General features: G+C 53.8%; 1 protein-coding gene across 11 annotated transcripts in view; it reads left to right on the top strand.

The window, feature by feature from the left end:
• Positions 1-27742, top strand: part of CDH4 (cadherin 4) — a 568752-nt gene that overhangs the window by 470858 nt on the left and 70152 nt on the right. For all 11 annotated transcript variants that reach the window (XM_082360288.1, XM_082360286.1, XM_082360285.1 and 8 more), the window contains 2 exons: positions 18210-18365; positions 23395-23539. In XM_082360288.1, the coding sequence (XP_082216414.1) occupies positions 18210-18365; positions 23395-23539 (301 nt within the window). The remainder of the gene's footprint in view (positions 1-18209; positions 18366-23394; positions 23540-27742) is intronic.

Raw genomic sequence — 27742 nt, 5'->3', positions numbered from 1 at the left:
TTATGTTGAGGTAGTTTCCCTCTATGCCCACTTTCTGGAGAGTTTTTATCATAAATGGTGTTCAATTTTGTCAAAAGCTTTTTCTGCATCTATTGAGATGATCATATGGTTTTTATTCTTCAGTTTGTTAATATGGTGTATCACATTGATTGCTTTGCATATATTGAAGAATCCTTGCATCCCTGGGATAAATCCCTCTTGATCATGGTGTATGATCTTTTTAATATATTGTTGGATTCTGTTTGTTAGTATTTGGTTGAGAATTTTTGCATCTATATTCATCAGTGATATCGGTCTGTAATTTTCTTTTTTTGTAGTATCTCTGTCTGGTTTTGGTATCAGGGTGATGGTGGCCTCATAGAATGAGATTGCGAGTGTTCCTTCCTCTGCAATTTTTTGGAAGAGTTTGAGAAGGATGGGTGTTAGCTCTTCTCTAAGATGTTTGATAGAATTCAGCTGTGAAGCCATTTGGTCCTGGACTTTTGTTTGTTGGAAGATTTTTAATCACAGTTTCAATTTCATTACTTGTGATTGGTCTGTTCATATTTTCTATTTCTTCCTGGTTCAGTCTTGGAAGGTTATACCTTTCTAAGAATTTGTCCATTTCTTCCAGGTTGTCTATTTTATAGGCATAGAGTTGTTTGTAGTAGTCTTTTATGGTGCTCTGTATTTCTGTGGTGTCTGTTGTAACATCGCCTTTTTCTTATTTTATCGATTTGAGTCCTCTCCCTCTTTTTCTTGATGAGTCTAGCTAAAGGCTTATCAATTTCATTTGTATTCTCAAAGAGCCAGCTTTTAGTTTTATTGATCTTTGTTATTGTTTTCTTTGTTTCTATTTCATTTATTTCTGCTCTGATCTTTATGATTTCTTTCCTTCTACTAGCGTTGGGTTTTGTTTGTTCTTCTTTCTCTAGTTCCTTTGGGTGTAAGGTTAGATTGTTTATTTGAGATTTTTCTTGTTTCTTGAGGTAGCATTGTATTGCTATAAACTTCCCTGTTAGAACTGCTTTTGCTGCACCCCATAGGTTTTTGTTTTCATTGTCAATTGTCTCTAGGTATTTTTTGATTTCCTCTTTGATTTCTTCAGTGATCTCTTAGTTATTTAGTAACATATTGTTTAGCCTCCATGTGTTTGTGTTTTTTACGTTTTTTCCCCTGTATGTGATTTCTAATCTCATAGTGTTGTGGTCGGAAAAGATGCTTGATATGATTTCCATTTTCTTAAATTTACCGAGGCTTGATTTGTGACCCAAAATGTGATCTATCTTGGAGAATGTTCCATGTGCACTTGAGAAGAAAGTGTAATATGCTGTTTTTGGATGGAATGTCCTATAAATATCAATTAAATCTATCTGGTCTATTGTGTCATTTAAAGCTGTGTTTCCTTATTAATTTTCTGTCTGGATGATCTGTCCATTGGTGTAAGTGAGGTGTTAAAGTCCCCCACTATTATTGTGTTACTGTCAATTTCCTCTTTCATAGCCATTAGCATTTGCCTTATGTATTGAGGTGCTCCTATGTTGGGTGCATAAATATTTATAATTGTTATGTCTTCTTCTTGGATTGATCCCTTGATCATTATGTAGTGTCCTTCCTTACCTCTTGTAACATTCTTTATTTTAAAGTCTATTTTATCTGATATGAGTATTGCTACTCCAGCTTTCTTTTGATTTCCATTTACGTGGAATATCTTTTTCCATCCTCTCACTTTCAATCTGTATGTATCCCTAGGTCTGAAGTGGGTCTCTTGTAGACAGCGTATATATGGGTCTTGTTTTTGTATCCATTCAGCGAGCCTGTGTCTTTTGGTTGGAGAATTTAATCCATTCACGTTTAAGGTAATTATCAGTATGTATGTTCCTATTACCATTTTCTTAATTGTTTTGGGTTTGTTTTTGTAGGTCCTTTTCTTCTCTTGTGTTTCCCACTTAGAGAAGTTCTTTTAGCATTTGTTATAGAGCTGGTTTGGTGGTGCTAAATTCTCTTAGCTTTTCTTGTCTCTAAAGCTTTTGATTTCTCCATCAAATCTGACTGAGATCCTTGCCGGGTAGAGTAATCTTGGTTGTAGGTTCTTCCCTTCCATCACTTTAAGTATATCATGCTACTCCCTTCTGGCTTGTAGAGTTTCTGCTGAGAAATCAGCTGTTAACCTTATGGGAGTTCCCTTGTATGTTATTTGTCATTTTTCCCTTATCGCTTTTAATAATTTTTCTTTGTCTTTAATTTTTATCAATTTGATTACTATATGTCTCGGTGTATTTCTCCTTAGGTTTATCCTGCCTGGGATTGTCTGCACTTCCTGAACTTGGGTGGCTATTTCCTTTCCCATGTTAGGGAAGTTTTCGACTATAATCTCTTCACATATTTTCTCTGGTCCTTTCTCTCTCTCTTCTCCTTCTAGAACCCCTATTATGCAAATGTTGGTGTGTTTAATGTTGTCCCAGAGGTCTCTTAGGCTGTCTTCATTTCTTTTCATTCTTTTTTCTTTATTCTGTTCTGTGGCAGTGAATTCCACCATTCTGTCTTCCAGGTCACTTATCTGTTATTCTGCCTCAGTTATTCTGCTATTGATTCCTTCTAGTGTATTGTTCATTTCAGTTACTGTATTGTTGTTGTTTTTTTTTAACTTTTTTTTTTTTAAGATTTATTGATTGATTGATTGATTGCTATGTTGGGTCTTTGTTTCTGTGCTAGGGCTTTCTCTAGTTGCGGCAAGCAGCGGCCACTCTTCATCGCGGTGCACAGGCCTCTCACTATCGTGGCCTCTCTTGTTGCGGAGCACAGGCTCCAGACGTGCAGGCTCAGTAGTTGTGGCTCACGGGCCTAGTTGCTCCGCGGCATGTGGGATCTTCCCAGACCAGGGCGCGAACCCGTGTCCCCTGCATTAGCAGGCAGATTCTCAACCACTGCGCCACCAGGGAAGCCCAGTTACTGTATTGTTCATCTCTGTTTGTTTGTTCTTTAATTCTTCTAGGTGTTTGTTCTTTAATTTTTCTAGATCTTTTTTAAACATTTCTTGCATCTTCTTGATCTTTGCCTCCATTCTTTTTCCAAGGTCCTGGATCATCTTCACTGTCATTATTCTGAATTCTTTTTCTGGAAGGTTGCCTATCTCCTTTTCGTTTAGTTGTTTTTCTGGGGTTTTATCTTGTTCCTTCATCTGGTACATAGTCCTCTGCTTTTTCATTTTGTCTCATCTTTCTGTGAATGTGGTTTTCGTTCCACAGGCTGCAGAATTGTAGTTCTTCTTGCTTCTGCTGTCTTCCCTCTCTCATTTTTTTTAAATAGCTTATGCAAAACAGCAGTACAAGCAATTCTCAGTTATTTGGGAAAATCGGATAACTGTAAAACATGAATAAGGAGGAGCACAGGTACATTTGATTTAGGACTGCATTGTGCTGATTTTTTTTTTTTTAATTAATAGCTACTTTATTTATTTTTGGCTGTGTTGGGTCTTCGTTTCTGTGCGAGGGCTTTCTCTAGTTGCGGCAAGCGGGGGCCACCCTTCATCGCGGTGCGCGGGCCTCTCACTATCGCGGCCCCTCCCGTTGCGGGGCACAGGCTCCAGATGCGCAGGCTCAGTAGCTGTGGCTCACGGGCCCACCTGCTCCGCGGCATGTGGGATCCTCCCAGACCAGGGCTCGAACCCGTGTCCCCTGCATTAGCAGGCAGACTCTCAACCACTGCACCACCAGGGAAGCCCCATTGTGCTGATTTTTAACAGACCATTTTTATGAAAGTTTATTTCATAAATGCTTTTCCCGAAGTGTGTCCTGTGGAGCAACCATGGTATCACAGCGGCTGTTTTGGTGGTGGCGGGTGGGGGAGACTGAAGTGTTCAGCAGTCAGATTGCTTTGGCAGGTGCTGGATTAACTGAGGTGCAGCGGACCTCCTTCCTGCAGGGCTTCTCAGGGCCTTTAGCACACTCCCACCTAGGGTGCTTCTCTGAGACTTGTTGTGATACGCAACATTTATCAAACGCATTTGGCCACAGAACCCTTCCCCTGCCAACAGAACTCTTAGAACCAGAATAGACTAGACTAACATTTTGGTTATTTGTTTGGTTGTGACGTGGCCCCTGCAGTTTCATCTAGTGTCACATCCAGTGGCCCTTTAGCCCTTTCTCTGTGCCAGGCACATACTGCCCTCCTAGGACTCTCAATCTCAGAGAAGACAAATATTAGCCAAATAATCAAATAAAGATAAAATGGAAACGGTGACAAATGCTACCAAGAAGAGAGAGGGGCCCGTGCTATGGAAGTTGACCCAACCCAGGCTGGCAGGGGTGGGTGGAGGTAACACCTAAGCATGAGCAGGAGTTAACTCAGAAAAGGAGCAACCTGTGCAAAGGTCCTGAGGCAGGGGCAGACACAGTGCATCTAAGGAGCTAAAGGAAGGCCGGCATGGTTGGGGAGGAGGGACAGAGGGGAGCATGGTAAAAGCTGAGGCTGGAGGGCCTGGTGGGGCATCAGGAGAGGATGGGGAACAGAATTACATGGTCCAGGCTGACCAGTGAGTTCTGCCGGGAGCCCTGAGAATAGCTGCATGCAGCCCGTTGGCTGATCTCCCTGGACTCGGGACACAGGACACTTGGCTGTCGTCAACCCGGGCAATGGCTCTTCCCATTTAGGGGTCCGTGTGGGTCCCTTCACTCATCTGTGCATCAAACACCCCCTCCAAGTGTCTATGGACTCAGTGGTCATAACCAGTCCTCTGGAGCCATTTGGGGCCATTACCAGCCGCCCTGTCACTGACCCACCAATAATAGGGCTTAGGAGGCAGTGGGGCCATCACTTGGGGCGCCCCGATGGACAGTGCAGGCTTGGCTGGGGCTGAGGTCATCAGCGGAGCTGTCACTGCCTGGAGGCCCCAGCGGCTCCCAGGAAGGAGCCCACAGAAGGCTCTGTGGGGAGGGGCTGGGGGCGGGGTGCTGAGCAGGGAGCCCTGCCAGCGCCCCCAAGGGGGGGTTCGTGTGCTGAGATCACCCCCTCCCCAGGGAGGCTCAGAGCCTGGCATCAGCCAGATATATGCGTTTTCTGGATCTGAGCAAATGACACCCTTCCTGGACGGGTGAGTGGGAAGAAATGTAAGAGGCCGTGTCTAGTTCTGAATGAGGCGTGGGCAGGAAGCTGGGCTACCGGGACGCAGAGCTTGTGAGCCGGGAGAGAGGGAAGGGAAGCCACTAGAACGGTGACGTGGCCACAGTCCGGGGTGGAACCTGCTCGCCAGGGACGCTGGCCACGCCCTGCCTGCCCAGGACAGGCCCCCACGACAGAGAATGGTTGGTGCGAAGCGTCGACAGTGCCGAGGTTGAGACGTTCTGGCCTAAATGGGAGGTTTTGCAGGACCCTCAGGAGCGTTTGTGGGTTTGTGGTGCAGTCCCTCGGGGGATAAGGACACAGCTGCTCCTTTGGCCTTAAATCGAAAGATCCTGAGCCAGAATCTGGGTCCCCGTCACCATCACGTCGGGTCCTCACAGCCAGTGGCGTGGCAGGTCCACTGGGCCGTGCTGTCTCCCAGTCTTTAGCAAGCCACCCCGGGGGTCTCCAGAGTGAAGGACAGGGACACCCTGCTTCCCAGCAGGGCGGCCGTTCTATGACCTAAGGCTGTCTTCCCGTGCTGCTCACAGGCCACCTGTGTCCACAGGTTTGGGGACTTGGACATTGGTCAGGTGCTGTGCTGGAACCTTCTGAGTGACAGCCTCAGTGGGCCTCCCCCACCCCAGCTTTTTTTATTTTGGTAAAATACACACAACATAAGATGTACCCTTAGTGACATTTAGGACATTCACAGCCATCTCGTTCCAGAACATTTTCGTCCCCCCAAAAGGAGACCCCCTACCCTTTAAGCAGTCACTCCCCATCCTCCTCCCCCAGCCCCCCGGTAACCATGACTCTTCTTTCTGTCTCTGCGCATTTGCCTGTTCCGGATGTTTGTGGAATCGTGCAATATGTGGGCTTCTGTGTCTGGCTTCTCCCACTGAGCATGTGTGTGAGGTCCATGCATGCTGTGACCTGTGTCAGGCCTTCGTTCCTTTTTATGGCCTAATAATGTTCCACTGCAGCGCCGGACCACATTCCGCTACTCTTTTCAGCAGTTGACAGTTGACAGTCGTGGGCTGTTTCCACCTTTCGGCTGTTGTGAACACTCAGGCACAAGTGCTTCTTCGACCACCGTTCCGTCCTCTGGGCCCGACGCCTGACAGAATCGCTGGGTCCCACGGGGACTCTTCACTTTTGAGGAACCGCCAGCCTGGCCCCATGTGGTCTGTGGGCCTCCTGTGGAGGGGGCTGGGGAGTGGGTGCTCCCCCACCAGCATTTACTCTGGACAAGCCATCAGGGCAGGTTTGGGCTCCAGGAGCCGCACGGAAGCACCCTCAGTGCTGACGGCCCCCGGCAGGACACGCCGGCTGGATGAGGGCCGCCTTGCTCTGGCCACGAGAGTGGCCACATTCATGAGGTTTGGGGGCCGATGGCTCTGCCTCCTGGTGACACGGTGCAGCCCTCTCCCTCCACCCCTGGCCCCAGCTGGGGCGGGAGACAAGGCTCCCGGGGGCTGCCTGGCTGGAGTGCCTCGGGCTGGGCAGTTGGATGTGTTCGGCAAACAGACCAAAAGTCCATTAGAGCTCGTGGGAACCCTGAGTTCTTGACGCTGCAGCTTCTCTCCCGCTCGTGCAGAGCAGGAGGGGGACCGCTCGGCACCAGAGCCACTCCTGGCGTGTTGGCGAGAGGCAGCGGATTCGGGGCACACGGCGCAGGGAAATGGGTACAAAGATGCCAAAGGCATGGGCATGGCTCAGAATATGAATCGGGGGCTTGGGGCTGTGAGGGAGACCTCGGGGAAGCCCTGAGACAAATGACATCCCCACTCCCGAGCAACCAGCTATTGACCATCCCCTCCGTAAGAATGTATGTGGACATGGGTGTCTTTGCTCTCCAGTTGAGACCGCGGGGCTGCAGGAAGGGCGGTGCCACGGGAGGATTCAGCAGCGGGCTCCTCTGGGCCCAGAACTGCTTGTGTCACTCTCTCTGGCCACCATCCCACCTGGCGAGGCCCCTCAGGCTCCTTGCTGTTGGTCCTGCCATCACAGCTGCAGGGAACTGATGGTAAGAAGGTGTGGCACCAGGAAATGCAGGCCCCTCTCAGCTCTGCCTCATCCAGGAAGCCTTCTCAGTTTTCCCAAAACCAGGCACTAGTGCTTCCCTGATGCTTTGTGGCCATTCCTCCCTGGGCCCCAGATAGCCTGGGGTGTCGAGTGGTGACCAAGCAGAGGGATGTTCTGGATTTGCACCCTGGCTCCACCTCCCTGACCCTCAGTCTCTTCATCTAAAGTGGGTTAGCACCACCTCTCTGAGGGCTGTTGCAGAAGTCGGTGAGACAAGGCTCAGCACAGGGCCTGATGCAGAGCAGTCACCCCTGGGTGCCCCTGAGAAAGAAAAGAAGAGCAACTGAGAACAAACATGGGGCCTGACGAAGACTCGATGCGTCACCTGGGGACAGGCACCTGTTCTCTGCTCCACGGAGCAGGGTCTCGGCAGCGGTCCTCATCCATCCACTCCACACCTCTCCGTGGTTCCGGGCACACACAGAGGGTTGGGCAGCCAGTGGAGGGGGAAATGGGCCATAAATAAGTCAGCACACACCCCAGGTTGAATCGAGTTTAAAGATGATTTGAAAAGAGGCGACTGAAGAGAGTAACTCACAGGCAGGGCAGTCAGGGGAGATTGCTTGAGGAGGTGGCACTTGAGCTGATCTGAGGCTGCAAAGGGCAGGGAGGGGGACGATCCCTTGGGAGGAGGGTCGGGCCTCACACTTCCTGGAGGAGCTGGCGCTCTCAGCTCTTATGGGACCCTTCCGTGGATGGAGTTTGCTTAAAGTCCATCTTTCCTGGTCCCCAAAAGGGGCCTCACACGTGTGGTCCCCGCAGCATCACTGAATAAGCCTGTCTGCCCCCCTGCCAGCTACTCCTTTCCTGTGGCTCCAGAGCCCCCGAACCCGGGCGGGCGGGGGTTTGCTGTACGAGCCCTCCCACAACCGAGGATAATAGAACGTGAGATTTGGTTAGGATGAATCTCGCAGCGACGGTGGAGACCCAGCCTCAATCTGGAATGTGGGGGCTGAATTCCGACTGAGAAGCAGCCATTTTGTTGAAAGGTCGACAGCTCTTGGCGGGCAGTAAAAACTTGGGTGAAGAGTCCTGTTGAGCTCTGTTCTCAATGCCTCTGCTCAAATCCTGGGTCTGCGGAGACTGACAACAACAGCCCTGCAAGGTTGGCATACGAATCCCATTTACAATGAGGACCATAAAACAAGGGGCTAAGGGTCTTGGCCAAGGTGGAGACCTACAGAGGAGAGGGCGCCTCTCCTGGGTCCCTGGGCGGAGACACGATGACCTTCCTAGAAGGTGCAGGATGACCAGAGTAAGGAGGAGACTTTCCCTCCAAGAGGAGTCACTCCCATTGGCCCTGCTTGGATCACATGCCCTCCCTGAGCCAATCACAGGGCCAGGGGAAGCTGCACTCCCATTGGCCCAGCTTGGGTCACATGCCTCTCCCTGAGCCAATCCCAGGGCCAGGGGAGGGACTCCTGTAGCCCGTGGAAGGGCCTTCCCCACGGGTCCCTACAGAGCAGCAGTGGGCAGCGGTTTCCAAAGACAGCAGGGGTGGGTCTCTGCAGACACGCCGGGACGGTGGCTGCCCCAGTGCCCCGCCTCAGCCTGCATGCAGCCTCATCCCGTACTCGCTGTCCCTCAAATAGCCCTCATTCCCACCCACCCCCCGACACTGTTCCTCTCCTTCCGCGTCTGGGGGGCTGGTCTCCGTCCTCCTGCTCAGACCAGCCCCCTCGAGCTCCGCCTGGGCCTCCCCCAGCCCCAGCCATGGTCTGGCTGCTGCAGCCTCCGTCTCCAAGGACTGGATCCTGTCTGGGGTCATCCCTTGTCAGAGACTGTGTGTGCAGGGCCTTCCAGAGGCGGGCGGGGACACGCATTACGTATTAAGGAAGCAGCGTTCCTGACGAGACGCTTGACTCTTCATTTGGGGGACCAGAAATGACAACAGGCAGAGCGTGGGCAGCAGATCTGAGGGTGAACTGCAGCCCACAAGAGCCATCCGCCCCGCGGATCCCTGCCTCCATCGGGCCGAGGCAGTAAGTGTCCCCCGTAGACTCTGCTCCCTGACGGACAGGTATATTCCCAGCCTGGGGCCTTGGAAGGAAATCTGTCCCCACTCTGGCTTCTGTGCGGCAACAGCCCTTGTTAGCTGTCAAGTTCAAGCAGCTGCAGGGAAGCCGCAGATCTGCCCAGACTTCTGCTCTGAGTCCTCACTTTTCCAGGAGGCTGTCCAGGTACCGGGTGTCGGCTAAACACCACTCAAGGCCGGGTGCTTAGTTAAATTAAACTTTGCTGCAAACCAAGTGACCGTCTCTCCCAAGCATCTCCTGGACAGTGCAGTGGGGAAGACAGAAGGAGAGCAGTCAACAAAAGCATAAACAGGAAAAAGCTGCAGTGGAAGGGCTGGGGAGACGATGAGGCAGGCGCTGGTGCCACCTAGCTCCCTGGGAGCCGCCGCTCTAAACCTCAGCAGAGGACGGACCCTCCTCACCCTGGGCTGGCCCACGGAGGCCACCTCTTCAGCTGGAGGCCCCAGAGCTCCCCCGGGAGGTGGGGCTGAAGCCAGACCCCAACCCAGCCCGCATCTCTCCTCTCCTGCCTCTGCTCCTGCAGGCTCTGCCCAGGCGACCACTCACACAAGAGTCCCATCTCCGGCTCTGCTTGCAGGGAACGCCACCGCACACTGGGATGGAGAAGTCGGGTGGGCCTCCGTGGGGAGGCGGCAGGGGCCTGGGCACCACGGAGACGCTGCCCTCTGGTTAGAGCTTCCCTGCCCTGCGCAGTGTTAAGGGACCCTCCGACTACATCTGGGTCAGGCAGAGGTTTGACTGAATGCAACGGGGGAACCCACTGCAGCTACCCCTCCTCACGCAGACGGACTGGAAGGGAAGGCTGGCCAGCAGGTGGCCCCAGGGCCCCGGGTCTCGGCAGGGAGATGGCCCTGCAGCGGGGGGGCTCCAGCCATATTTCCCACCCCCCACTCTGTTGACTCAACATCCACAGTTGAGAGGAGAAGCTGATTGGCCAGCTCGGCTCATAGGCCTGCCTGTTGCCCAGGACAGGGCAGGGCGTCTTGACCGACCACTCCCCAGGACCACTCACAGTGGGGAATGATGACCCCCCAGAAGGAAATCGGGCCTCTGCTGCCTGAGTGAGAGCCGGGAGTGGACTCTGCCCTGTTCCCACTGTCAGCAATGTCTTCTGTCATCCCATACCCCGAATTAAGTAGCTACCTGTCTTTGTTAATTTGGTACAACCTGAAGGGCACTTTTGAGAAGCATCTAATTCACCCTTCCCCACCAGGCAAATTTTGTAAGAACATATTCATGGCTTTCATTAATATTCATACGACTTTGAGGGTTTTTTTCATGATTTATAAAACTCAAAGTAACTGTGAATGGTGATGTATAGTAGTGTCAATGTTACACAGCAAATGCCTTTTCCTATCACATTCTGGGTTTTTCTGCTCATTACAAGAACCTAGTTGGAAATAATTGAAAGCTGAATTTCATTGTGCGTGGAAAGTATTTCGTAAAATGCAAGAAATACAAACATCGTCAAGCCTCTTAAAGTAATGTTCAAGAATCAAGGAAGAGTTGGGGAGGGAAGTATGGATCCTGACTCACCCTCAGCCCCAGGTTTGCTCCTTTCACTTGAGAGAACAGTTTTATTCTGGCCAGATCTTGCTGCTTGCCCAGCGCCATGGCAAAGGGCTTTTAAATTAAACTTTGCTGCCTCACGTAGGATTCGGTTACAATTTCATGATCACTTTCAAAAGCAATTAAAGTGACGTTATAGTCCTGGGCCTTAGAGCCGCGGTGACTTTTTAAAGCACAGAACTTCAGCAATCCCTGTGTATTTGTAAAACCAGCTGGAATGAGAGCGACTCCCGGGGTCAGAGATTCCCGTCAGGGGTCGAGTGAGCCCGGGTAGACACAGAGACCTCCTGGGCGCAGTCTCCCATCTGCACAAGTGGGCACAGCTTCCTCAGCCTCCCTTTCTGCTCTTCGAAGCTTCCTAGGAAGGCAGTTTGACCGAGACAAGACCTGGGAACTCTGCCCTTGATCCTGGACTACTTGTGAAACCCTCGTCCACGCTTAGCCTCTCTGCGCCTCAGTCTCCCTATCTGCAGAAGGGGCTGGACCGGATCATCAGTGGGGCCGACATTCTGGGGCTTTTCTTTCATTGTCCCTTGAGGGTTGCAGAGGTGTGGGGTGGAGATTCCTGGAACCCTCCTCTTCACAGGGGAGCTCGGTGCCAGCTTCAGGCTTTCGAGGCATAATAAGGACACGTAAGGAGGGAAACCCTAATTTGGGCAAAGAAGCCCGAGATAAACACAGTGAAAAGCAGGCTGAGGATGGGCCGTCCTGCTGTGGGTCCCATCAGCCCTCCCCTCCCGGGGGCCGGCCCCTCCCCAAGCCTCCTTCCTCTCCTGCCGGAGGCCTGGGGGCCAGGTGACACCACACCCCTCGGGTTCCCGCTGAGTCTCTAAAGCAGAACCCTTCTGACTCCCTCCCCCAGCCCCCGAGGGCCCCCAGAAGCCTCTGCAGGCACCCGGGGGGGGGTCCCCCCTCCTCCTTCTTTTGCTCTGGGTTTTCACCTGGGGAGGGGTGACCACCTCTCTTCTGTCCCCCCTCCCTAGTTCCCGGCTGTTTCTTTGCCCCCAGACAGTAGCCACAGGGCTGGGTGGACCGTCTCCCTCCCACCTGGGATCTTCGACCACCTGCCGCCCCCTCGGGGCCCCCCCCTCCCCTCCGCCTCCTCCCTCGGGGCTCAGAGAAGATAGTTCTCCTGTGGGAAGAGGGAGATTGAGCACCTACTCTGTTCACCGTGTCAGGCCTGCACCTGCCATCCGTGGGGACAGACAGCATGTTTGTGTTCCTAGGGCCCAGAGGAGGGTGTGGGGCAGCGTTAGTGCTCAACAGTGGCGGTGGCGGGGGGGGGGAGTACAGGCGAGCCGTCCCTGCAGAGCAGACGGGATGACGGACACAAAACCTGAGAAAACCCTGATTCTCTGTCAGCATGAAAATCTAGAAGCCCCAGCGTCGCGGGCCAACGTGAAGGCCATGAGGACCAGCGGAGGCTGCGGGGAAGCCGCAAATACATTTAAGGTGAAAGAGTGCTCTTAACTCTGGCTCTGGTGAGAGTCGGATTGTAAAGGAAAATTGGCCGCAGCCTCCTGGCCGGCCGCAGTCACGGCCAAGTGTAGATTTGCCTGCCTGCGTCCTGGCCAGCCCGGGGTGGATGGGGGCAAAGCGTCTGCTGCCATGACTCAGAGCTTCTCCCTCTGCTGCAGGCAGCTCAAAACTCCCAAGACGTAACAAAAATGAGAGTCTGCAACCTGTTTTACTGGGAAGATCTCTGGGTTTAATATCATACAAGGAGAAAGCGCTACAATACTTCACCGAAGAATTACATCCTTGTGGAAGAACTTGATCCGAAGGGTTTTGAGAGCATCTTTTAAAACATGGGGACAGGGTCACGGAGGCCTTATTAGTGGCGTGGCAAAGCCATTAAGATGCAGAATAGCCATCGCCTTCCAAGAGACTTAGGAGGGGAGATCCAGTCGTGTGCACACATGTGCACACGTGTGTATGCTTATAGGTATGTGTGCAGGTGTGTGTATGCGTGTGTGTTTGGGTGTGTTTACATGTCTGTTCTATGTGCGTATGCGTGTTTCTGTGTATGTGTATGTACATGCATGTCCAGGAATCATGTACTGTGGTGGACAAGACCAAACACTCAATTTTAACTGGACATTCTTGAAAATTCTCTTTGCCCCCCAAGTCCTTCCATCAGGATCTCTCACAGACCCTGTTCTTCCCCCATTTTATTATTATTACTTTATACTGCACTGAGAGGCTGTCACTTTTTTAGATCTAATTCCTCTGGTCCATGAACCGCGTGAGGGCAGGGCTGTGCCTGTCCAGCGTGATGGGGCCTGGCACACAGCACAGGCCACGTGGGCCAAGTGAAGACATTGTTGAAACGCCAGGGGCCCAGCCTGCACTGACGGTGTCCCCTGGGCTGACTGGGTCTCTGCCTGTCCTGAGGCAGGTTTTTCTCTGCAGGTCCAGTGGGATTCTCCTCCCCTTCAATTCTTTGGGAATAAACCTCCAAGGTGTTTGCAATTCAAAACCACACATGGTGACTTTTCTCCAAGTTTCAAGTTTATTCGAAATTAGGCAAATACCTTCTCCTTGGGGGAGATTCTGCCAGAATCCTGCATTTCATCCATCCTTTCCTAAGGACGGATCCAGCCCTCTGAGCGAGGTCCCTGGGCGAACACAATGGCCAGGCACCATACGCTATTTTAATGTCGACATCACTTTAAACTAACCTTTTACCATCTGTTCTGTCCTTTAGTAACAAATGCAAAAGAGCATAATTCTCGGTGGCATCATAAAAGTGAGATGGGTGATGGAAATGCCTGCCTCCACTCTTTATTCACGGTCCTTCCGGACGCTGCTGTGATGTTTTTCTCATTTTCCAGACACAAATCAAGGGGAAACTGCTCTCCCCTGATCTGGTGAATTCATCTGCACAGTATTTCTTCTTAATACGGTAAACTGTGGGAGAATTCAGGGCATCCTGTGTGTATTTCAGAAGGCGCCGCCAAACGGCACCTGGAGAATTAAGGGAACGCGGCTCGACGGTCAGGATGTAATGAGATTTCTTTGCAAAAAATAAAATCTTGAAATGTGTGGTGGGTTCTTTTCGTCCGTTTCATCATTAACTTCCCTGTGAAGGACGGGCAGCCTGGCCCGGAGAGGGCGGGGTGGGGAAGCACACTGGGTGGGCCGGATGTGTCCCCCGCGCCCCCAATCTCTGCAGGGCCGTAGGGGCTCCCATGCCCCCCTCAATCCAGGCAGAAGGCGGGCGGTGCCCCGGCCCAGGGGGGCGTGGGGGGCGTCCAGCCCGGCCGTTCTCAGTGGTCTTGCTCAGGGGGGGCAAGGAACAGGAGAACCGGACATGACGGTAGGAGAGGGAGGAGGGCGGAGCTGGGGAAGCCGGAGCGAAGGCGCCCGTCACGGACAGTGCGTGCGTGTGCCTGTGTGTGCGTGCGCGTGCGTGTGTGCGTGTGCGCGGCTCCTCTCGGAGGCCCTCGTCGGCCCCCGTCGGCCCCCAAGCCGCCCAGGCCGATACCTGTGGGATGAAAGCGTCGCCTCCTTCGGACCGTCGGTTCCTGATATTTTCTCTTCCCCGTCCTGTCGCGAAGGAGGTAAGAGGCCGCTGTCGCCGTCGGGGCGGCTGGGGTCCCTGCCCCCACGCTCGTGCCCTGGGGGGTCGACTCTGGTGTGTTAGCAGTAAATGCTGGTTTAGGAAAGGTGTCCTCTACTGGACCGAATTTTCTCGGAAGTGGCGTTTTCGGGGGATGGCTTGTCCTTATGGTCCAGGTTCAGCTGGAAAGGATGTTCATTATCAGATCTCTGTGGAGCCTCCGTGGAGACCATCCTGTGATGATTATTGTGCTACAGAAATAAGTTGCCCGAGAAAAAGCCACCCTTAGTTTCTGAGATAAATCCCACTTAGGCGTGTAGGGGGAGGAAAAGTAAATTTCTCTCTCCCCTTCTGAGTTCATGGCTGAGACCCCCGTAATAAAAGATTAACAAGAGAACAAGAAGCAGAAGTTTATTAACATGAGTGCGTCATATATACGTGGGGGACCCGAGGAAAAAGGAGTAGCTCCCCAAGATGGCTGAGAATTCAGGTTTAAGAGGAAAAGGGGAGGGGAATGTAGGCCTCTCAGGGGAGAGGACGTGACTTGTAGGAAAGATGATGGACCCTTGGAGGAGGGATGGGAGGTGTGGTCGTGTGACAGGTCTGCCTGTGTGTGCTGGTCTCTTCTAGCCCCCCTCCCAAGACTAGAGGCAATAATGTTCCTCAGGTGCCAACCCCACCCTGCGGGGAGGGGATCTGTGACACCTGAGCCTCTTTGAGTCTCTGTCTCCAGGCGGATGAGGGAGCTCAGAGAAAACCTGGTTCTCAAGGGCTTGCAGCTGAAAACAGTCACTACACCCAGCGGCACATTTGGGGGTGGCGTCTCGCTAACCTTCCTCCCCGCCTTTGATGCTCCCCCAAGCAGTTTCGCCGCCTAGCAGCCGGGCTGGCGGGTTGCTCCGTCTCCCTGAACCCATCTCTCAGTTTAGTTAGCAGTAGTCTCATTTCAGGAGGCAGGGTTGCAGGATGGCTCTACAGGATGCAAACCGTCAGGTGTATAATATGAGGCATTTCCATGGAAGGAAAAGAAAAACAAAGTTAATGGTTGGAACAGGCTCTAAACCCGTTTCTGAGTCCTGGGGGCAGCCAGTCAAGAAGATTTCTGGATGGTGATCTCACAGCATCTTCTGCAGTCTGGTTGCCTCTGATGAGGTCATTGCACGTTCCAGGGAACTTTCTGAACGTCGGCATGGCAACAGGCAGGCAGGCTGTCAGTACATGAGCTGTTTCGGGGGCTTCTCTGAAGTTCATATCCAGTCATCCAGCCTTAGTTTGCAGGACTTTGGGGAAAGGGCAGTTTTGTTCTTAGTGATTCCCAGTCAGAAAGGCAGGAGAAGGGGCTTCCCTGGTGGTCCAGTGGTTAAGACTCAGCGCTTTCACTGCCAAGGGCGTGGGTTCGGGGAACCAAGATCTTGCATGCTGTGAGGCGTGACCAAAAAAAAAAAGGGGGGCGGGGGCGGGCAGGAGAACATTAGAAACGTTGGTTTGGAGAAGCGCGGCCAGATATTTGAGGAAACTAGAAGAATGCGGATCCAGTCCAGTTACAGGTAGAAAATAAAGCCTCAAAGACAACAAACAGGACTAGAATCTCAAGGCACAGCTTTCTACCAAAACCTAATTTTTCTCTCTACAATCACCCACATTTCTACCAAAGGTAATCATGGTAAGACCGATTTGTTTGCAAAATAAATCTGGTCTCATTTAACGTGGCCTGACTGTTTACAAAAGTGTAGCAGAAACAGTGAGGACCATGCAGGCTCTTTGGAGGTTTGCTCTGCTGGAGCTTCTAACAAGGACTCACTCTCAGGTCACACCTGAGCCTTCCCGTTTGGATGTGATGATGGCAGCTCTAGTGCAGGTTGAACCCCACCTGCTGGTATTTCTGTTCTGACCGTAACATCTCCATCTGTGTGTGGGATTGGTTTGCAGTTACCTTACTTTGTGCTCTCAGGAGGAGAATGGTATCCAAGGAGGATTTGTAAAACCAGGGGGATTGCTTTTTCTCTTGTGTCCTCTGCTCTGGAAAACTTTCAAACACCTCCTAGGTAAGCTCACCTGACCCTGGAGCCCTTTGCGGAGGAATTTCCTAAAGAAATAGTGGTCTCTTCACGTTTGCTCTTCTTTCTAGCTGAGTTTGAAATTTTATATTTTCTCAAAAAATAACCAGTTTTGTCAAGATTTTCAACTTGGCTAACATAAAATATAAAAAATAAAATGTTTTTTTAAGTCTTATTTTTTTCTCTTAAATTTGCCAAAGGTACATCTATTTTCTTGTGGATTTTTCTCCGAAGTACAGCTCTTGAATCTGTTTATCAATTCTTCCAGTTTTTCTGTTTTCAGATTTAGAAATTTCTGCGTTCGTCTTAATCAGTTACTTGGGTGTTTGCCGCATCCTGCTTTGTCATTCCTTTCCTTCTGGAGCTAAATGCTCAGTTCATTCACTGTAATTCTACTTTAATGATGAAAACATTTGAAGTTAAGGGTTTGCTTTGATTCAATCTCTGGCCAAATTCCTTGGGTTTCACTGTGTAATTGTCTCCTTGTTATAACCATTTTTAAATCACCTCTAAATGTAGTTTTGATTCCTTAACCTGTGGTTACTTCAGAATGTTTTCTAAAATGTCTCTTTAAAATTATCATTAAATTTTAATTGCAATAAAATGTCCTGGTCAATTTTTCTTTGTGCAGTTTTTTGAGGTTTTCGTTGTGGTCCATTTTATTATAAAATGTTGCCATGGTCCCCTGGGCTTTGATTTTTAAAAGTTGTATTTTCTAAAGGTGTATTCAGAGTTTTATGCTAATCTTAATTTGACCCCATCAGTTATACCTTTCACATCCTTGTGGCTTATTTACAATTTCCCACTTTCGGACAAGTCTTTCATGGTGTCTATGATTATTAACTGCCCCTTATGTGACAAGAGTCTTTGCTTCATCTGAATGAAAGACGTACGTCTTATATTTAATTCTGCTGGTGTCCTTTCTGTTTCCCAAAGACATATGTTTGTCTAATGATCTGGTCAGAAGTGACATGTTGTTTCTGTGTAGCCCCACCCCACCCCACATAAAACACAGAATCGTGCATTTTTCTCTGTTCTTTCCGTTTCTTCCCCCAACTCTCAGGCTTTGCTAACTTACTTTGGATTTGGGACCCAGATAAGCATTATTAAATTGTTTTCTCAACAATATACAGTTCCTGTTATTAAAAAAAACACAAACTTTTTGTGCTTGTACTCAGCTCCATAAAACCACGTTGACAACAATTTTCAGAGTTAAGTTTCTGTGTCTAAATACTGGTCGTGGGCCATTTCTGTCGCAGCCTCCGTTCTTGAGATCCTTGCTGTGACCCACCTCTCAGGGCCTCTGTCAAAGGAGCAAGAACATAGGACATTTTCTGCATCCTTGCGCATCCAGAAATGTCTGTTCCCTCCTACACGGGTGACAGCTCGGGGGCACAAGTGTATTGGGCCCCGACCTTTTTCCCTCAGACCTCCGTGGAGTGTGTCGTTCCCTTGCCCTCGTCTTTGGCGAGGTCTGATGTGCTGGGTGTTTGCACTGGGTCCTCAGCCACTTCAAACCATCATTTGCAGGCTCTCCCGTCGGTGTCAGTGGCTCTGCCATGCTCGCTGCACGCCCCTTCCTCTTGGAATATTGTGTCCTGTCCTCCCCTGTCACCTGGTGGGCCACCGGACGTGCAGTGGTGGCCCTCAGTAAACCCCTGGCCTCTGCCTGCCCTTCCGGTCCCCAGAGTGGACGAAGCATTGGCTGTGGCCCCAGAGGCACCTGGGAGAGGCCACGCGTGTGGCCGGCAGGTGGGGTGAACGTGGCCCTGCTCACACTGCAGCCTGACCCTCCCCTCCGTCTGCTCCTCCTTCCAGATCCGGTCAGACAAAGACAGCGACATCCCCATCCGGTACAGCATCACGGGCGTGGGCGCCGACCAGCCCCCGGTGGAGGTCTTCAGCATCGACTCCATGTCTGGCCGGATGTACGTCACACGGCCCATGGACCGGGAGGAGCGAGCCTCCTACCACGTGAGTGTCCATGGCCTCGGGTCCCTAAGCGGGGGGAGGGCAAACCCAAGTCTGTATCAGAAAAGCCCAGGCGCGTGCGGGGCACCACCCCAGAGTGTCTCTTTCATGGGGCTGGGTGGGCCAAGAATTTGCACTTGTAACACGTTCCCGGGTGATGCTGGGAGGGTCTGGGACACACTGGGGGAGCGACTGGTGGAACTGGATCCACCTGGAAGACGTGGATCCACGTGACCTGCCAGGAGCTCTGATGGTCGGGGGGGGCGGTCGAGAGGCTGCTGTGCCATCCCCGGCCTCTCTGATTGCCGGACATGCATCCTGCAGCCCTTCTGTTCCTGCCTCTCTGAGGGCAGAAAGGCAGCTCTGAAGCCAGCACTGCTGTTGCCATCTCAGAGCTGTGTGTGGAGAGGGAAAAAGGAGGAGAAAGTGGAGACTTCGGGGTTCAGCTGAAAGGGACTGTCCACCCCTTTCCTCCTTGGCCTCACAGCCTGGTGGCCCTGGAGCAAGGCGGAAGCCTCAGCTCTCACGCCCTCCGCCCTGGTGCCAGGCCCCTCTCCAGGCTCTGCATCCTTGTTTGCAGGATGAGGGTCTGCACCTGCGGGGGTCACACGGGCTGGAGCCCTGCCCCCAGCAGGTGAGACCTGGGCACTGAATCTCTCCGGCCTCAGTGCTCTCTCCTGCGAAGGGGGCGGACGGCCAGGCTGCATCAGCGTGTCGTTCCGAGGACTCACGGGTGACCACACGTGACGCATTTAGGACGGCGCCCAGCCCCTGGTTAGGCTGCCTTTGCGGTTATCGTCAAGACGTCGGAACTCCCAGTTCCTGGATTGTAATTTACAAACAAAGATCTTCACGTGAGAGGATGGACTTCACAGCCGTCTGCCCGTGTCGTCCTGCCGACCGGCTCTAACCTCGCTCGGCTTCAGCCCGAGGGGCTAAGTGTGGCCAGACTCTGCTGCTCCTCGTGTTTGCTGGCTATTTGTTTCGGGTTAATTGTCCACCTCCTGGACCAGAAGGAAGGCTCCGTGCGGGCAGGGAGCCATCAGGCCTGTCCACACCACATCCCCTGGCCCGAGACCAGAGCCCAGCCCTTGGGGGGCGCTCACAACCCATTCGCAGAAGGGAGGGAGTGGGTGGGAGGAGGTTGATTCTGTCATTGGCAACGGTGGCCTCCCCTGAGGGACCCCTGATGTCCCGTCAGAAGCAGGTGCACCTGGGGGAGCCCACCCTCGGGGGAGGGCAGTCCCCTCTGAGCCACGAGGGTTTCCTCTCTCAGCCGATTACTTCCCTATGTTCAGGACGGCTACAGAATTTCCGGCTCCAACACAAAATGAAACAAGGACCCCTCCGAGCTTACTAAGGATTTTAAGACAGTGACGGCAGAGCATTAAACCACACGCAGGCCCTTCTGAACACAGGGCCCATGTGACTGTGCGGGTCACACAAGGCCGTGAGGCTCGTGGCCCCCTTTGAGGTGGGATCGACAGGAAGGCCGAAGCTTGAGGACCCCACCTGTGGTTGTCTGGGCCTCCGGGCCCCCATCTGTGCCTCGGTGCAAACGACCCAGAGCTACACCCAGTGTTACCATCCATTTCTGAGGACCCCCAGCCCTGGGCACCCCGAGAGCTGCTTGATGCCGAGGACACCACACGCCTCCCTGAGCCCCCTTCGGCACACCCCCAGACCCGCTGCTGGGAAGGCAGGAGCCAGGTCTGGGGAAAGGAGACCCGACTGACAGTGGTCTGGGGTCTCCGGAGTTCCCAGCCCACCGTTAGCTGCCACGTGCACAGACCCAGCGAGACAATCCAGCCAACACGTGTTCAGCCAGCCGCGCGGCAGGAAACACGTGACTGTTGGCACCCCACGGGGGCTGTGTGCTGCCACCACAGTGCTCATGGCACGGCTCAAGGTCAAGGTCAGCTCCCCTCGCCTGCCAATGAGTCCATGCTGACTGAGAGACCAAGGGGGAGAGCTGGAGGCAGACAGACAGACAGGCCCCCAGTTCCTTGTGGCTGTTGGCCAGGGCCTGCTCCCACCTCCTGACGGCACCACAAGTCTCCGACTCTCTCGCCTGCCGCTGGCCAGGGAAAGTGCTCTGATTTTAGAGGCCACGAGGCTACCTCTGTCCACCCAGACAGTCTCCCTGCCACTAACGCCAATCCCGCCACATGGCGTGACCTGATCGCGGGGTGAGCCCCGTTGCCCTCACTCCTGGGACCAGTGCCCCACATCCTTGGGGCCCTTCTGGAATCCTCTCTGCTCCCCCCACCCCAGTTCCACCAGCACCTTTGGCTGTGGAGGGGGTGGGATGACCTCTCCCACCTGAGAGGGAGCTGGTGAACCGTGGACACGGGTCACCGTGAGACGACCGCGTGGAGGCCCGCAAACATGAGGCAGATGGGCTGTCCCTGCCCCGCAAGATGCCTCCCCAGAAGGTTCTTCAGGGCCCCTTAAGGAGGCTTGCTGTTGGGTTCGCCCACATACCGTCATCTTGGGCCTGCAAGATGCCTCCCCAGAAGGTTCTCCAGGGCCCCTTAAGGAGGCTTGCTGTTGGGTTCGCCCACATACCGTCATCTTGGGCAAGGTCGCTCATCTTCCCGAGCCTCCGTTTCCGCATCTCTAAAATAGGGATCGGGCAGCACCCAGCTCACGGGTTCTTGGGAGCAGTGAGGTAAGGCAGTGCGTGTAGCGTTCTGGGGGCACCCCCAGCCTGAGCCAGGGCACAGCGAGAGTCAGAGGCTGCTGGTGATGGAAGACAGTCTCCAGAGTCCACGTGAGGCCACTTCCAGGGCCCACATAGAATGTTCCGGGTCCCGTGCCCCAGGAAGAAACCAATGGCTCACGATTAAGACGCGAAGAGCGAGCACCTGGAAGGGGAGAGAATGGGGTCCCGCACACGGTCCGCAGGTGCCCACAGTGCATCACAGGAAATTCACTTGGCATGCAGTGCTCAGATTTGCAAGTCACAGGACCTTTCTTGTCTCCACCACCAAGACAGACCCCCGGCCCCCAACCGGCAGCTGCGTGCCCTGCCTGAGAGATGGACGGGGCTGGGGGGCTCTTAGAGATTTCCAACGGACACTATCGAATGTTATTTAAACTTGGGGGCGGTGGGTGAGGAGAACCCCACCAGCCACCTTCTGTCATTAGCTCCACTCGGGCTGCTCCTGCTGCTAAAGATAGCGGCCCAAGCGGCAGTGTCACTTTAGTTAGAAGATAACTTTAATTTTAGCTCAGAATTACTCTTTTTAAAGTCTCCTCAACCTTTGGCTCAGTGCCTTATTGCCTGGCTGCACTTGACAAGAGGAAGGATGGCCTGGTGGCCCGCGGGAAGGACTTCCACAGCAGGGCAGGTGCAGACCGGGGCTCCGGGAACTGGGGACTGACGGCGGCCGGGGCGGTGGCTAGTGGAAACAACCGCACAGCATCCTGAGATGCTTAAACACGGTACTTCAAGCCAACCTGCAAGGGGGCAGCCCCACCACTTAGCGGGCTGCGGGTCCCGGGAATCAGCGCTCATTTGTCTCCTTCTGAGGACTCAGATCACCTGGTCTGTGAAGCCAGCCTTGAGCTCCCCTCTAAACACACTGTTTCAAGGGTAAAATTCTACCCAGGGCTGTCGGGCTGGGGCTGGCATGCTGCAGTTGGCACGAGGCCCCTCCAGGCAAGGGTGGGCACCGCTGCCTCTCCCCTGAGGCTGGCAGAGCGCTGGGTGCAGGGCACCGGGGTGGGGCGTGGATGACTGTGGGTGGGGCCACCGCTCAGAGACCCCTCCCCCCAGAGGCCTGGAGCACAGGCTCTTCTGGGCACCTTTGGCGTGGTGCTGTCTTGGTGTAAAGACCGTGAGGTCCGGTGTGTCCGGCTTGGAGGGTAACGTGATTTCCACAGAGAGATGGGGTCCGGGACACGGCTGTGTGACAGTCACAGCTCTGGCCTGGAGAGACCCCAGGCAGGTCCCTTCCACTCTCCGAGACTTGGTCCCGTCTAAATCCCAGGTCCCCAGTGGTCCCACTCCAGCCCCCGCTGCTGCCTGCAGGGCTCAGCCACTCTGCGTGCCCCACGGAGGCCTCCACGCTTGCTGTCCTCTTGGCCCCTTGTCCAGGGCTCAGCTCCAACATCATCTCCTCTGAGAGGCCTGCCTGGCGTCCTCCCCACCCCAGGGGGTCGCTGTGGTCACACGCGTCCTGTATTGCTTCCTTTCCTTCTCAGGGTCCGTCTCCCTTCTACACGAGAAGCCCCAGGGCAGCCCCGTGTTTCACTGAGCCATAGTCTAGGGTGCAGCCGGTGCCTGGCACAGATTGGCCCTCGATAGATATTGACTGAGGGAATGAATTAATGAGTGCATGAATGAATCAAAGAAAAAAAATCCAAAAGTGAAGGGGTGAGTCTGAGCAGCCCCTCTGGACCCTCCAGCCCGAGTTGAGGGTATCTTCCCTTTGTACCTTGAAGTCGTCGTTCCCAGATGGAGTTCCCTGGAGCCCCTTCCCCAGCGGAGTGGGGGGCTTCCACCCCAGGGCCCCTGGACCCGTCTCCTCTTTGCTGCCCCAAGAACAGATAAGCTGGGGTGCGAATGGGCAGCAGGGTGGCCTCACAGTGGACGCCCAAGCTCAAGGCCCCCACGTGTCTCTCTCTCCCAGGCCTGACCTCCCAGCGGCAGGAGTCTAAGCCCCCAGCCCTGGTTGGCACGAGTGGCCTTTCGGTAGCTACGCTAGGTGGACGTGAGCCCTCATGGTCAGTGGTGTGGGGACGGTCTGCGTGGGTCCTGGGTGGGCATCGGCCTGGGCCCTCGGGGCCGTTTCAAGCTCCCATGGGACACCCGGTTTTGCCCTCCCAGGACCCTTCCCCATTTCCACAGAGAGCCGAGGCTCATGACATGTCCCCGGGCTGCCCCTTGGGCGGCCCGGAGCTGTTATGTCACCACCGTCTCAGTGCTGTGGGTCCAAGGAACCTGCTTTCGGCTCTTCTGAGGCGGCCGGTCAGGTGTGTCCCCGCTGGGTGGCCGCTGGCCCTGACGGCGTGTGTTGCTTTCTAGCTCCGAGCCCACGCCGTGGACATGAATGGCAACAAGGTGGAGAACCCCATCGACCTGTACATCTACGTAATTGACATGAACGACAACCGCCCTGAGTTCCTCAGCCAGCTGTACAACGGCTCCGTGGACGAAGGCTCCAAGCCAGGTGAGCCCCGGGCCCCCAGGGCGGGCAGGGGACCCACTCCTGGGGAGGGCCATGCAGCCCCTGCCGCCGCGGTGGCACCGTGGGACTCATCGCCGATGCGTTTATTTTAGCGGGTGTTTACGAGTACCTACTGCATGCACTAGGGAGCGGGGTCCCTGCTCCACAGAATTCACGGTCCAGAGGGGGCACAGACAAAAGAGCTAACACAAGGGAATGGAGCTATTGCAGTGATGATTAGGCTCAGAAGGAAACCCATGGGGCACTGAGAGTCATGGGGGCAGCTGCAGATCAGGGAAGGTCCCTCTGCAAAGGCGCCCTGTGGGCCAAGAGCTGATGCGTGATAAGGAACAGCACTGAGAGAAGGGCTGGGAGGGAACCTGGGGGTGGAAAGAGCATGTGCAAAGGTCCTGGGGGCAGGTCAGAGAGGAGGCCGGCCACTTGAGGCCTCCTGGGCACACTTGGGGTTTGATTCCAAGCACAACAGGAAGCCTGTGAGAGGGCCGACTCCCCAGCCCGAGGAGGTGAGCCGCGTGCCTGAGGCCTTGGTTCCCCTCAGAACTGACCCAGAGCCCGTCTTCCCATGGGCTCCTGTCCAGCATAAATGATAACGACCACTTCATAGCATCTGGCCTCTGGATGACATAACGACCAAGAAGTGGGCACCCCCCTCTCCCCTTTAGACTCAAAGCCTGGGGAGGTGGAGGAAGCAGCCCCGGCCCCTTGGTGTGGATGTGGGGGGAAGCCCCAGCCAATGCTGGAACCCCGCTCAGGGCCCTGCAGCAACAGCTGGGAACACATTACAAATGCATCGCTTGTGGCCGCACCTGCCGATTCAGACTCTGCAGATGCGGCCCCCGGGGCCAGCAGCCGAGCTCCCAGGTGATTCTGCACTGGCTGAAGTTTGAGAAGCACAACCCCGCTGTCTCCTGACTGGGGGCGGGGGTTGTCCTTGGGACAGCTGCTCAGCTCGGGTCGAGTGGGGAGCTGAGTCAAGCACCACTGCTGAGGTCCCTGCTGGGGCTGCCGGAAGTTGCCGCTAAAATACAGGACTCGGGTTACATTTGAACTTCAGAGAAACAAGGGATCATTTTTATGCAGGAGTATCGGGAACATACTTAGAGTAAAGGGTATTGCTTGTTGATCTGAACGTGCAATGTAACCGGGGGTCCTGCATCTTAGAGGCTGCCCCTCCCCGGCTCCCCGGTGGGCACCCACCCTGGGAAGGCTTCCTGGCTCTGGGGAAGGTCTGCGGCGCCGGGCAACCTGAGGCCAGCTTCCCGGGCCTCTGAGGAGGGGTCAGTGGGCGTCTGGCTTGGGAGGAGGTGGGGTCCGCGAAAACAAACATTTATCGACCCTTCTCCACGGGAGGCAGCTGTCCTAGCTCCGTCTCGGGGCTGCTGCTGCAACAAGGTGGATTGCGTTTATGATTGATTGTCTCTCAGAATCGGGACGCTCGGGCCAGCCTGGTGTCAGCAAAGGGAACGGGATATGACATTATTTCTGCAGGAACCCTGGGCAGCTGCGCCCTGCAGGCCCCTGAGGGGCAGGGGCAGGCGGCGGGTGGCCAAATTAGCTACAAGCAGCCAAAGAAAACAGATGAGGGCCGCCAACAGCCAGCTCTTTAAGGATCAGGGTGGGGAGTGAGTGTCAGGCTTGGGGAGGGGGCTTTCTTGTTAACAGAAGCGGTGGGTCCTCTCTCCCCAGGACCCAGGACGCTCTGTAAAGCGGCCTGGATGTCACAAATCAAGCCTCGCGCATCTTATTTTCAAACAGATCGATAGAGACAGTTTTCCCAAATGCGTAACTGCCTTTACTCGTTAGGATAACAAAAGCAGCACATTACTTTGTCTCCCCCTCGAAATCCTGATAGGAGCATCCTCGGATAGCTGGGTGTGGCCTGGGCAGGCTGAGGGCTGGTGTTGGCCCTGACTGGCCCTGATTCCCCAGACACTTTGTCCCACTTTCTGGGACCTTTTGCACTAAATGTTGGCTGACTTTCGGAGCCCCTGGGGGCCCCCAGCTCCACCTCTGTTCCTGGAACAACCCTCAGAGGGGAACGGTGACGCTGCCTCTTTGTGCAAAGCCAGGGATGGAGCTGCACGGTGCCCCGTTGGACCCGGCGTGATGCCCTCGCTCACCCTGACGTCCAGACAAAGCGGGCACCGCATCCTCGAGGCAGGAGACTCCCGGGGACTTGGAAATAGTCTCCCCAGTTTCTTCCCTTACACCAGTAAATTACAGTAATGGAAGGGTTTTACACAGTGCCTTTGTGGGATAAGGAAAAACTACCACCAGAAATTAGTCATTATTTTCTGGAATGATAGGCTAATGAAGGGTTTCAGATGCACGCAGTATTGACTCAGCTGGATAGGAACCTTCTAAGGTTTGGGAAGTTCACGTGGGGACATCAGCAAGCCAACCGGAGCCGGATCCCAGGCCGATCCCACGTCACCCCACGTCCTTCTCCCAGCCCCAGGCCCCTCAGTTTTATGAAATCCTCTCTGGCTTTGCTGGGTTGAATGGGCTCACACACAACTGTGGCTCCTACAACTGAGAAGCTGAATTTCTCCTTGTATTTAATAGAATTAGCCGCGTGTGGGTAGTGGCTGCCGTGTTGGGTCCCCACCCAGACGGGGCCCCCTGAAGCTGGTGGTCACAGCAGCAGTCCCCCCCCCCCCCCGGGAGCATCTGTCCTCTCCTGGTCATTGTCCCAAGTCCTGGATGGAACTGGCCAGGGGCCACCAAGCCCCTTGGAGACTCCATGCGACGCTCCAGATGAGAGCAGAGGGGGAAGCATGCCCGCTGGCCCCCCTTTGAATGTCTCACCACGGGAGCTTTGCTCGGGTGGGTGCCCCGCCGCTTGCTCCCTGTGTACACGTCACCCCTGCCTTTCCAAACTCTGCCATTTCTGCAGAGCCTGCCTTGGCACCCACCCTGTACTGTGTCCCCCGAATCTGCCTCGCCCACCCCCTTGAGGGGACCATCCCACACCCCCGGGCAGACGCTGCGTCTGCAGGGGCGACAGTGTTTTGCACACGGGACAAGCATGTTCGCTGTTTCCACGCGCTCCCTCTGTTGTGATGGGAGGGCAGCTGGTGTGAGTCCTCGTGCCGCAAAACGGGTCTTAAGTGAGCGGTCGTTTCCACCAAGGCCTCTCTCGCTGGCTTTGAAATTGACTCTGAGCTCATGAGTTTAGATTCATAATAATTTATAAGAATTATCCATCTGTAATAGGGATGTTTTCCATAAAGAAATGGAGTTTCATTGATTTCAAGTTCACCAGAAAGTGGAACCAAAATTAGGGTTCCCGAGAGGAAGGGTCCAACTGAAAAGAGATGTGAGGAGGCGCAAGAGGATTGTGACCTGGTGCCCACTGGGGCCTGGGGTCCACAGAGGTATCTCAGGCCCCGGGGTGGGCAGGAAGCAGGAGGGCCAGGCTTTGTACAAACTTGAACCGGCTACCCAAGTGTCACCACTCCATTGACTCTTAAATGTGCTTCCCATAGGGTCTCATTGGAAGAAATGTCTTTTTAAGAAATCTTTTTATTTTGACATAATTGTGGACACACATGCAGTTCTAAGAAATGGTACAGAGATACCCCACAGACCCTTCACCCAGTTTATCCCGGTGGTAACATTTTGCAGAGCTGCCGTGCAGGGTCACACCAGGATGTGACATTGGTGCAAGCCCTGGCCCTCACTCACACTTCAGCAGTGTTGCCTGCATGCGTGTGTGTGTGTGTGTGTGTGTGTGTGTCTCCATGTCCATGCGGTTTTATCACGTGTGCTGATTCACATGACCTCCACGGTCAAGATGCTAATGGTTCTGTCACAAGGACCCTCAAGCTGCCCTTTCAGAGCCACAGCCATCTCCCCGCCCACCCGCCGTCCCTAACCCTTGCAATCGTTGATCTGTTTTGTCTCTATGATTTTGTCATTTTAAGACTTTGATATAAATGGAATCATAATGGTATGTTACCTTTGGAGACTGGCTTTTTTCACTGAGCATAATTCTCTGTATATTCGTCCAAGTTGTGTGTGTCCAAAGTTCATTTCTTTTCATTGCTGAGAAGTCTGCAGTGTGGATGCATTGCCCTTGTTCACCCTTTGAAGGGCATTTGGGTTGTTCCCAGTTTGGGGCCATAGTAAACCTCCAAGATCTTTCATTCCCATACAGACTTCCGCGTGAACGTAAGTTTTCAT

Source organism: Balaenoptera borealis, assembly GCF_965194805.1.
Source record: "Balaenoptera borealis genome assembly, chromosome: 16".
In the NCBI taxonomy this organism is placed as follows: domain Eukaryota; kingdom Metazoa; phylum Chordata; class Mammalia; order Artiodactyla; family Balaenopteridae; genus Balaenoptera; species Balaenoptera borealis.
This window is presented reverse-complemented; position numbering and strand designations above follow the sequence as displayed.